At 43.8% G+C, this 12573-nt stretch overlaps 1 protein-coding gene across 1 annotated transcript in view; it reads right to left on the bottom strand.

Annotated features, from left to right (window-relative positions):
- NXN (nucleoredoxin) overlaps positions 1-5853 on the bottom strand; it is a 325735-nt gene extending 319882 nt beyond the window's left edge. The window contains exon 1 of the mRNA XM_069226372.1: positions 5274-5853. Coding sequence (XP_069082473.1) covers positions 5274-5594 — 321 coding nt within the window. The 5' untranslated portion in view covers positions 5595-5853. The remainder of the gene's footprint in view (positions 1-5273) is intronic.
- Between the last annotated feature and the right edge of the window lie 6720 nt (positions 5854-12573).

The raw sequence follows: 12573 nt of genomic DNA, 5'->3' as shown, positions 1-12573 counted from the left end.
AATGCGACATGTAAAGAAAGAAAATAAACTAACTTCGAATCAAAACTAGATCTCGCTACTGCCTGGCTTCCCACATAATTGGCTGTAAAGTGATGTACAAAAGAATGACAAACCCAAACACCACGATTTACACAGAGCTTACTCCACTAACCCCAAAGTAAACATCCAACAAGACATAACTTACATCGGGACTAACACGGGCTTAGGAACTAACACAGACATACAGGAAGAACCAAATGTTAGGAGTTTATCCAAAATAGCTCAAGCAAAGCAACTGTATGTATTTTCTGAAGATTTCTAATACTAAAAGTTCAGTGGTGGCCCTTTGTTCTGCAAGATGCAGATTACAATCTTGGCAGGCAGAACTGACATCGCCGTGGTGACAAATTTGGATCGTTTCTATTTGCAAAACAATATTTTGACTTAAACATCAGGCAAGCGTGTTTCATTCACATCAAACCCTAAAACGGGGTTTTGGAAATCCCGCAGCTCGCCACGCCCACAAAGTAAACAAAGTTATTTTTCGATAGGCAGCTTTCCTTCCAAAAGGACAGCTGAGATCTGATCTGAGGTCGGCGAGGAAGCCAGCTCACATGAAAGTAGCAGAGGAAGTGGCTGCGTTGTTGAGCTGTAATAGATGCAAGCTGTGCCTCGAGGGGCGGGAGTTACTTCTTAAGGAACGAGCGGCAATGCTTAAAAAAGGGGTAATAATGGTGGGGGTTTTATTGTTGGGGATGCTTGAGCAAATTTGACTGATAAGCGCCATTAACCTACCTGGAAACATTTCAATGCTGTTTTGGCGGTCACGTGCGAAGAGGCGGAGTGGATGGCTAACCATTTACATGGGCAAACTTCTCACACACTTAACTGGTAGTTCGTTTGACAACAGCAGCCACGAGGAATATGTGGTGGCCCAAGCTCTGATATATTTATGCCATGGAAAAACTGTCGACTTTAGTGTCTGACAAAATGGCTAAATTTGAGAAGATCTGGTCCCTCTCAGAACATTCATTAAAAATACAAGGTGACATAAAGGGGGCTCAGACCAAATGTCGATTGTCCTACATAGATCTGGGATATGTAGACCGAAGTTCCTTTGCCATTAATAAGCGAAGGAGATGGCCGTACAGATGGGAAAGATTGATAACCTGGGTATTTGTTTAATACATTCTTCTCCCATAATCAATGGGTAAAGGAAGTAGACAAACATGTATGCTACAATCACAATGAGATGCTTGATGATGGCACCTGCCTGTGTCCTTTACCTACAAATTATGCTACTGCCCTAACAGCGTCTGAGGCGTATGATACTCTCAGCTATCCATCAATAATCGGAAGGGAGTGGAAAGGGTGTCAGAGAGATAGGTAAGGCTTGGGTTCCATCGTATGCGATTGTTAACTATGAAGCGTTCTCTTCCGCCACCCAATAATTCTACTTTCTTGCTCTGCAACACATAATAATATTCCCATCATGCTAGGCAATCCTCCATTTTCACACTTTTTGCACTGCGCAAAATCATTTTAAACCTAACCAGACGTTTGGCAGAATGCCTCTCATAAACATTAGGTCTGCACAGCACAATACACTATGGTGAGACATTAATTTTAAGGCCTCTTTGCTTAAACGTTCTCGAGCACAAAGCTAAACACTGTACCTGCGTGTCGTTAAGCCTGGGAAAGGACAGATACGAGATCGTGACACCACTAAGAACGCTAACAAGAAACTATAAAATGTAAACAAAAATGATATGCCATAATTTCCAAAATATACTAAAAATCTCTCTCATGCAAACCGTTAGCTATAAAATAAAAAAAATTAAAAAAAAAGACTGCATAGCATCTCTAAATACACTTTGGCAGATTTACATCACAGCAAAATTAAACTCTCATATTAAAACAAGCATTGGCAAATCTTATAGGTCTAGCGTTGGCTGCCAACCTTTTGCCTTAGTCAATGCTTATATTGTAATGGTTTTTGCACAACTTTATTATTGGAGAAACTATTGTGCCCTCGTCAAGCAACAGTTGCTCTAAAATCAAAAGGTTGCCATAGTAGTTCCCAGCGCTGAAAGTAACCGCTCTGTGTGTGCATATGCTCCTTGTGAAAGGGCAGAATGCAGTCACTCAGTTGTTAGTGAAGTAAGCCAATGGCAGAAGAGGGCTGACAACTGCGCTACGCTATAGTGGGAGATGAAACATGTGAATGACATACCATACCAATGGATGAAAATGGCTAGCTGAAAGCCCCTTAAGCATATTATATTATACATATCATTTTAGTAAAATTAAAAGATCTTGTCTAACACCAGACTTAAAATGCAATGCTATGTAATCTAAATCATCTCAGATAAGCGTTCTGCATAGTCACATTGTCACTTAGATGAACAGCACAAAACCAGCAGAGAGGATCGCCTGCAGAACTGATGGATTACTGAAATAAAAATCTTACAAGATTGCAAGGAAAGAGAAGAACACATGATGAAATCTTGTAATTAAGGCAGTAAGAAAGCAGGAGAAAAAAAGCAAAAGTTGATTTTTATATAAGTAAATGAAAGGTCGGGGGCAGATTCAATCTGATAAATGTTGGAGAAAATAGAGTTGAAGTCAGAAAGTGTATGAAGGAAAAGAATGAGATGGCAAAAAAAACAGAGGGTGTAGTATAAAGTGGAGGGGTGGAAGGACGCCAGCAAAGACTTGGTGGGCAGGAGATGGCAAAGACTGGGAAAAAACAAAGACAGCAGCAAAGGCTGTGGATGCCGGCATATCTCAGATTAAAGGAAGGACACCAGCAAAGGTTAAGAAAAAGCAGGAAGGACAATTGTTGAGGAGAGAAAGAGGAAAACCAATGATAGGGTGAGGAAAACCAATGATAGGGTGAGGAAAAAAAGCATGTAAAGGTGGGGACGAGATACAAAAAAGTAGGGGGAAGAATATAAACAATGCTAGGTGGGAAGAAGGAGATGAGGGAAGAAACATTAAGAGAAAGGCAGAAAGAAAAAGCAGAGGGGATATCTACGAAGGCTGAACAGCAAAACGTGGTCAGAAAAGGAAGAACCGGTATAGGGAAATATTCAGGGCATTCAAGTAAACAGGGAGATGAACACATAAAAGTGAAATGGAAGCGACGTAGTAAGAAGGAATGGTTAAATAAAAAAATTAAAAAAAGGCACTGGGGCCAGGAAAGAGAATCTAATAAACCTAGACTGTTTAAACAACAGAAAGGCAGCCTGTCTCGGACTCATCACGACTAAAAACATCAGCACTAACAACACAAGATTTCTCAGTGCATCACACAACCACGTAAACCACTGAGGAAAAATAAATGGGGCGATATCCAACAATACTACATGCTATAAATGAAGAAGACAATAAATACCTATATCTGGTGCTAAACAGCTGTTGTAACCTGTTATACATAGGATCTCCGATAAGAAACACAACAGTGACCCTCATTATCGGTACAATAAACAGTCTCTTTACTTAAGTAGTCATCCACTGAAAACTTCTTCCAAAAAAAAAAAAAATCACATAAAACGATAGCTTTCCTTCCAATAACACATGTATTATTTACTGAGCAATCCGCCCCACAACTTCCCCTGGGTTTAAACATCAGTTGTCTAATCTCATAATACTATAATCTTTAAATTCATGCATGCCAAGCATTCCTCACTAACACTGCAACCTATTTTAGGGTATCATTAAAGATGTTTATAACGTGGACGACTAAAGGGAGAGATATCCGCTGTGTGTCCTGCTATGAATATCATATGTAGAGTTGGAGTCCTAAACCACACCAAGCCGTTTCCTCCATCTGACTCTTAGCTGAGCATCTTTTGGAAAAGCATTTCCTCTTCGTGCCCTCAAGTAGGCCTCTCACAATACCACCAGCAAGGTAGTGAGTGTCCTGATCCTCAACGAAGGCAGAATATTAGGGATCTAAATATAACTTAGAAATGCATGCAAAAGCAATAATGCCCCATTATCATTGGACACGACCACGTGTACTGGAATTATGTTATACTGCAGCTGGGATTTTTTTTTGCACAAATATGGATTTGCTGCATAATCAACCATTTACTGCATAATCGGCAGTCTTTAACACAAAATGTTTCTAGCTGAAATGCTCTAAAGGTTACTAAAATTGCAGCAAATTGTGTTGGTGCGTAGTGGAAGGCCGTAAGGAACGGCTGACTGGTCATCTTTTAGTTGCTCATTATTATAGTTGAGTGTTAAACTGGTACCAACTGGGGGAAACCGTTGCCAAGACGGCGTTAACAAGTATAAAAAAAAAAGACACAATTACGAATAGTATTACAAAACATACAGCATTAAATCGCATAATTGTATATTTCTTGCCGCATAACTTGGTCAACCGTGACACAGAATTCGGTCCTCCTCTGCTGCATACATAATTCCAGAGGCCTTTGGTGCGAATGAAATAGACTTTCTCACAAAAAATATATATTTTGAAGTGTAATGCACTTATTGCTTTTAATTTGTTTTACTTAATATTACTTATTGTGTTTATTTTGGCATTTTATTGTCATTTAAAACTGTTTAATGAATACAAATAGACGCTCGCTGTGTACTGTAGTTTATCGCCTCCCAGGGTCTTCTTTTAAACAATCTGCTCACTGAATGGCCAGGAACACCGACATCCCAGAATGACTGTATTAAGCAGCGCACATCACTTTGCTCTCCACGAACGGCTGTCATACCTAGAAACTTCCCCTCATCTGCAAACTTTGGATGCCAATCCTCGCCTGTCAGGAGACCGCGGGCAGTTACCCTATCTCTGACCCTCAGTTTTTGGCCTTGTGTCGTTACCGGTAGGGCAGGTGTAATGCGACACTTCTGACCCCACCCTCCTGAGATCTGGGTCTCGTTTCCTAGAATATTACTACCTCTTTATCTCCTTTCTCAATGCTTGCCCCCTCAATGTTCAGCGTTTTATCTTCTACCTGGAACACTTGCGTCATCACAATCCCCTGTAAACTGTCCACTCAGCCCGGCTCGCTCTCCTTCTACCCTAAATTTACCGCGCCCCTCCTTGTAGGGCAGACACAAAGTAAGCACGTCCCGGATCAAGTTCTCCAGAGTTTGTGCCCTCCTTCCACAGTGAATCTGTCCCTTAGGGTCTCCTCAGCTTGGAGTCCCCCTCCTTCTGCGATGGGCACGCCCGAGGGATGCCACTGAGTACACCCACTGCACGAAAGGTCCCCCGTCCCGTGTCTCTGTCCCCGGACCCCTAGCTCATCCCCGGATGCTCTCACCTTGCGGTGCCGCTCCTTGTGCGGAAGGCACACCCAGGGCATGTCCCTGGTGAATTCTCTCCACTGCTCGTGGTCCTGGTCCGAAGACACGAAGACGATCTCCAGGCGCCCGGGGCCTCTGCTGCGGCGGAAGCGCTCGTAGAAGTCAGCCAGGCTGGCGCTGAACTGGCGGCAGGGCCCGCTCAGGCTGCAGCCGAAGAAGAGCCCGAGCAGAGCGCCGGGGGCCGAGGCGAGCGAGCGCACGTCCACCTCCGTCGGCGCCTCCCCTCCGGACACTAGGCTCTCCCCCAGAAGGGCCACGGTAGCAGCGGCCTCCGACATGGCCTGGGGGGGGGTAGGGACGGAGTCCGGGGCAGCGGGTATTTCAGAGGGGTCACACCAGTCACCGGAGTGAGGTTCAACAGGCGCCCCTGCTAGCAGAAGCAAGAGTTAGCCGCGGCCCCCAATTCACCGCTAGACTGGCCTGGTCCTGCCCTAAGCGCCGCCGCTGGTCCCGGGTTCGCCGCCCTCCGTCGCCAGCCCCGGCCGGCATGGGCTGCAGCTGTGGGAGCCTGGGCTGCGCCGAGCTCCAGTCTAGCGCACGCGCGCACCCCCGCTGTCATCGGCGGCCGCGCGCACTCCTGTCCTGTACGCAGGCCGCTGGCGCTATAGCAGCGTCGTCTCCTGGAAGGAATGCGGCGGTACAGGCGCGTGTGACGTAGGGTTCTGGCCCTTTCTCTATTGGCCAACTGCCGGTGTTCGAGGTCACTAAAAAGCTAGAAAGTTGAGGTTGGCATCGCAAGTCGAAGGCACGCGTGCCCATCCGAAAAAAAAACCTCGTCTTGATTTGGATCTATATGACGGGGAAGAGTACCTATTTGAAATATGCTTTGCATTAAGACAGTCGAATCCTGGAGCAGTGCAATTTCAACTTGCTGACTGATAGACCACTTTCACTTTGACGCCTTAATGAAAGCAGTGCATGGCAGGCGGGGAGAATAGAGCAGCTGTGATTACCCCATTATCTGCTTTGGGGTGGAAAGCAAGTACTTGTAGGTCAAATGGCGAGGTTGTACTTCTTTTAGTGCACTGACGTTCTGACGTTTAACAATCCACGGATGAAGCCAACAGACTACGTTTTGTACCACACATACTTCCTTTGGTTTGCCGTGTTTTGTTGGTTTCTTTCATACATGTGAATTATATTTTCCTTTCTAGTGTCTGTGAACTTATTTGGCTCAAGCAAGCTGATCTCTCAGTAGGAACATTATCGCTTGTATTGAAATAAGCTGTTTTTGCCATCAAAAATAAGGGAAATCCCGCACAAACGTTTTTTTTCTGTTGACTTCTGCACAGTTTATGATTTTATTTCTCCATGAGCCCATACTATTTCAAGATGGGCAGCAAAGAATAGCTCAATTTGCTCTCCACCTCCAAAATCCTGCATACCACCACTACAGGAAGATGGCATCTCGTCAGCCTAGTCATGGAATGTTGATGTACATCTTTTGAGAATTACACATCTAGGCTCACATACTGAATTCAAATTGTGGTAAAGCAGCTATATCAAGTTATAGCGAAAATGGGGCATTCAAACAAGAGTCCAATCGCGTAATTGTGCATGCTTTCTGTGATTCACCAAAGCTCCTTTGTCCCAGGCCTATGCATTTCTGCATACCACGTCTCGAAATTAACAAGGAAGTAGCTTGCCGAAGTGGCTGGAGTAGAAGCAGGTGGTATCATCCACAAGGGATTCCACCCGACCCTGCACATTTTATATAAAGTAAGTACTACTCAGACAATCATACAACATTCATACATTTTTGAGATAACTCCGATTTATACTATTTCACTGGGGTATTACGGACTGCACTCTGTAAGGTGTAAGATTGATATATACGGAGGCAAAGGAGGCAACACCTAGACTCACAAATTAAATGGTGCATAGGTCATTGTAGTGCTTTCCTCTTATTTAGTTTCTAAGCACTAACATAACACACTAGAAATGCACTTGTGAGGTCAAAGAAGACTTTTATTGTTATTTTATGTATGACGAATTAGTAGCTTTCAAGTCCGCGTTAATCAAACAAAATATATCAGTTTGCAATATACACAGCAGGTTATATTTATAAGATATTGAATGCAAAGCAAAACAAATACTTCACCGTGTAGGAACTATTTACAGCTACATCTTTCTAAGGTCTGCAAGCTGATGACCCCTGTCAGCCGCGAGAAAGAGTTTCATCTACCCACACGGGATGCTGGCAGCTGGCGCCAAGCTCCAGCACGAGGTCCGGCAGATTCGAATCTCACTCTCTGCAGCCTGTTACATTCGTTACAAAGGTGTGCCCCCTCCTCTCAGACCTGGGAAACTGAGCAAGCCTTTTGGAGACTGGCCAGGTCTCCAAGACTACTCCTGTTCCCAAGCTCAAGCGAAGAGAAAACAACACCCATGTACTCTCTCTTATCTAGTGTCATGTCAAAGCCAATAGGCATCTAAGCTGAATACAAAATGCAATGTATAATATCATGTCAAAGCCCATAGGCAGCTGAGCTGAATACAAGATGTAATATATGATATCATGTCAAAGCCAATAGGCAGCTGAGCTGAATATAAAATGTAATATATGATATCATGTCAAAGCCAATAGGCAGCGGAGCTGAATACAAAATGTAATGTATAATATCATGTCAAAGCCAATAGGCAGTTAAGCTGAATATAAAATGCAATATATAATATCATGTCAAAGCCAATAGGCAGAATATCTAATAGCATGTCAAAGTCAATAGGCAGCTAAACTGAATACATCATGTCAAAGTCAATAGGCATGCAATGTCAAAGCCAATAGGCGGCTAGACTGGATACAGCATGCCAAAGCCAATAGGCAGAATACAGAATGTAATGGCTAATGCAATGTCAAAGCCCATAGGCGGCTAAACTGAACAAAACATACCATGTGCTACTGGTGAACATTGAGCAACTAATATGCGCAGTGGTGAAACACAAAGTCATTGGTCAAAACAAACTCCATCAAATAGCAGTACAGTCATGCACCCACTTCTGCTCCAATGTGGGTGTTGGCTATGTAAGTGTAGATCTTTTAGCAAATTGGTATGCCCCTAACTACACACTTTTTACATTGCTCTAAACAAGGGTCCAGAGGCCATTGAAACTGGAACGCGTCTGCTCGTGTGGTGGCAGCAGTAGTGCATCACCACAGCCCTTCAGTATTTCTGCAGCATGTCTGCATTATGGAAAGCCTAGAGGGTCATTATACATGGAATACCACCCGAAGAGAGCCTGAAGACAGAGTGGACCCTGACTTTGAATGGCTCTGTGACACAAGCAAAAAGCTTTAAAAATAGACTGCCTTGCCACTGGCAATCAATGTAAGTAAGATGGTGTGAAATGGTGGCACAAGAAAAAAAGCCTAAAACAAGTCAAGCTGTAACATTCTGGAGCAATTGTAGGTGCTATATCAGGTTTGTCATTGTCATGCCCACCAAACTCCTGGAGGCTCAGCAGACCGTCTTCTAGGGCCTAAAATATCCCCTTGATAATCCATCTTAACGGAAGGAGGTAAATCCTCCTCCCCCTCAAGCAAGTATAACTTCTGCAGAAAACGAGGAACCTGGGCTTTGTCTACCTCCTACTACTCACGGAAAACCATATCCTTAACCGGGCCCTGGAAAGGCATGACAAAACGAGGAGTACATACTGCGGAAACAAGTGGGAGTCAGCCCCAGGAGGGCAAAAAACAGGAAAGCCCAAATTGTCACGAACATGAGCCAGAACATCCCACATCTCCTCCCTGGAGCCATACTTCCTACCAGAAGACGTAGAAGGAGAGTCATCCTATGAGGAAGAGGACCCCTCTGTAACCACCGCGGTCCAGGAGGTAGAAGGACACCCAGGGGGGGTCGCCCCAGCCTGAAGAGCTTTGGACACAGCCACCTCAATCATGTCCTGAACCTCCTCCCTAGACATGAGAGGGGCAGGATTCCCCATCGCAACCTGGTGCCCACCAGGCAGCTGAACAAGAACCGCAACAGCCTCCCCCTCCAAGGAGGAAGAGGAAGATACAATCCAGCATCTCTTGCCACGTCCCTGCACCGACATGACCAAATATCCAATTCCACCCCAAACAGCAGCTAGCTAAATAGGGGAGAGAAACTCCCTCTCCCTCCATCAGCAAATAAAAATGAGGCACAGCTCCAGCACCAATCAACCAAAATGAAGAAAAACAACCTGCCCTACTGGGAGAGAGAAGACAAACCAACCAGCAAAAACGCCCAGCAACGTGAGGCAAAGATCCAGAAGCGCAGCCCCAACCACCAGAGAGCCGACCGACTCCGTCAGCCGACCCGGAAGCAGCATCCGGCAAGGCAGCCCAGCACACCTCCAGGAAGAAGCTCAAGCTGGGATTCCACCACGAGGAGCTCCCCACCCGCCATGAGGCAACACGATGCCCCTCCAGGCCCAGCCGTGGAGGAGAAAGAGAAGGTAAGTCTAATTAGGCTAGGCAAGAAAAAACAGGAGGAGTCGGGTGGGGGGACTTTTTAAAGGGGAAGGGAGGTTTTTTAGGGGAGGCAAGGAGCCTCATTGGTCTTGAAAGGAAGACGAGGAAAAGATGGGAGATAATGCCACATTTCACCTGGTGTCTCCTCTGAATGTTCTGAAAATGTTAAGTATGAAAATTCCATGATCACACTTTGTTGACCTACTATGTTGTCTTCATGGATTTCCCATATGATTGTTTTCTTATGTGTGACAATTTTTTCATATCCTCATCTTGATATGCTATTTCATTTCTAGGCAGCACTAAGTTATTAATCAAAACCAAATATTTCTGTTCACACTTTCTCCTGTCATTGGTCTTTATCGCAATGCCCCACTGAACACCAGTTTGCCATGTTAATACTGTGGTGGTGCAAAAGGCATGGATGCTTCCAAATTTTGAGACAGTGTTTTTTTCCTTCATGCAGAATACATTAAATAAGGACGAATGGTTAGGGTTTCAGCAATGATAGTCTAGACCAAGGGTAAAGCAAGCTGAGTGACCTTGGCAACACAGATGATAAAGAATGGAACTTGGTGTACATTATGGAGGGAGAACTGATAAAAAAACTATTATATAGTTTGCAAGATAAACCAATGTTCATGCAGAATCTGCCCTGGGGTTCTAAGGATAGCTACTTTTATGAAATATTTGCAAAACTTTATTCAGTGATTTAGGTAGCACCAATGTGGACGATAATGTTGATTGATTGTGTTTCACCTGTGTAACTCAATCATTATTCCTCAAATCGAAATCTTCAATAGTTTCAATGGTGTGATATTTGAAAAGGGGCAGTAGCTGATATTTAACAGTAAGGTTGATAGTGGCGATTATTCTGGCGCTCTGCAAGTGCCCAGTCAGACTGGATGGATGCCAGTTTTAGTTGCTGATAAAGTATTGGTCTAAAGAATTCAAAGCATACTCTGTAGGGTGAGCAAAAAATATTATCTTTGCAGTGTAGCAGTTGGTAAATATTGGCGCACTGAGGTCTAGAGCAGTGCCTGCTTTATTCAAGATGCAAACCCTCCAGATGAACTTGATCTGTCTTCATTAAAGGCCTTAAAAACTGAAAAATCTCTATCAATTTGATCCATGAAGCCATGAAAGGGGCCAATAATTGAATGGGAAAATGGCATACTATGATAAGCACATTCAACATAACAAATGTGAACCAGTGCTTTAGAAGACAACTACAAATGTGTAAGAAATTAATCTATGTGGCCCGTAAGATCCAATAGCTCATGGATAAACAATAATCTGCATCTGGGTGGCCTCAGAGAAAATAAGTATGGCTAGAACCTTCATGATTATATACAACATTTCTTTGTGGTGTCCTGACATCTCCTTAGTGAAATAATTCAGTGTGCCTATTCCTAAATCTACATAGTCACACAATTACTGGCCAACCAGATATCCACAAAAGGCATCAATGTACTGTCATATTATTGACAAGAATGATCCCTTAGGAGATCTATTTTCACAAAATACTCGGAGCTATTTCAAAGCGTAGGCAAAGATCTTGAGATGTATACAAATGAATTCTATTAATCTACTTATATTTGTTTGAATATTTATCTAATTACTCCACCTTTTTACATTTGAAGATCAACTAATTGTGTTAAATAAGTAAAGACGTTTTGTGAAATACTTCCTCTATTGGATAACTTTTTAATACTTTTCCTTAACTTCCAGAAAGAGTATGTCTCGGAAACATAACAATAAAATTCCCCAATTTCCCAAATTACCCACGGCGAGTCATCTGGGTTTTCAGGGTTATGTGTTAACAATGTCATTGGGTTGGGATGAGATGTGGAGTTATCCCTTTGTGTCACCTGCTGCCAATGGTATTGTAGAATTGGTCTAGCCCCTAATAATTTAGGTGCAAGAAATTACAGACCACATGTACAAAGATAAAAATTTGTGAGTCGGAAATAGAGATTCAATGCAAATTGCTATTTCTGACTCGCAAAACGGGATGTAACAAAAAAACGCTAATCAATTTTGTGATTCAGTGCTGAGTCGCATCGCAAATTGCGATTTCCTAAATTGCACATGGGTGTGTAACTGAGTCGCAAATTGCGACTGAGTCGCAATTAGCCAACGGGTGTAGAAACAAAGAGAAATCACACTTCCTGGTGCTGGATGATGACCTCAGAACCAGAAAGTATCCCCCATGGAAGTGGGAGGAGTCTAGCCAAGACATACAGCAGAGGCACACCCAGCTGAGAGGAGCAACTGCAGCCAATGCAAGCCAAACTAAGAAGGTAACCACTGCAGGGAGGAAGAGAAACCTCAAATTCTTAGACAAAGAGTTGGAGGTCCTCACTGAGGAGTGTTGCGTACACAATGAGGTCCTGTTTGGGAAGGCTGCAAGGAGTGTCCCCGACTCACAAAAAAAGAAGATTTGTGTGGACATACAAAGCAAGATAAACACCATAGGAGTCAGTTATCGCTCCATCGAGGAGGTGTGCAAAAGATGGTATGACCTCAGGTCCAGAACCAAGGAAAGGGTAGCAGAGCAGTTGAAAGAGGTGCATAGAACAGGTGAGGGACCATCCACAGTACCACCACCCACAGCAATGAAGAGCTTGGTGGAGACCACTCTGGAGCCAGAGGCTGTTGTAGGAATTGGGGACCTGGACAATTCAACACCTGCAACCTCCAAAGGTAAGTAGCAAATCTCACTTATTTACACTATTCAAGGCACCATGCACACAACCACAGTCCACAAAAGCATGCATCATCCAAATTGTTCCATGCCA

Source organism: Pleurodeles waltl, chromosome 3_1 (assembly GCF_031143425.1).
Source record: "Pleurodeles waltl isolate 20211129_DDA chromosome 3_1, aPleWal1.hap1.20221129, whole genome shotgun sequence".
Taxonomy (NCBI): domain Eukaryota; kingdom Metazoa; phylum Chordata; class Amphibia; order Caudata; family Salamandridae; genus Pleurodeles; species Pleurodeles waltl.
Note: the sequence above shows the minus strand (reverse complement) of the source record. Positions and strands in the feature narration are given on the sequence as shown.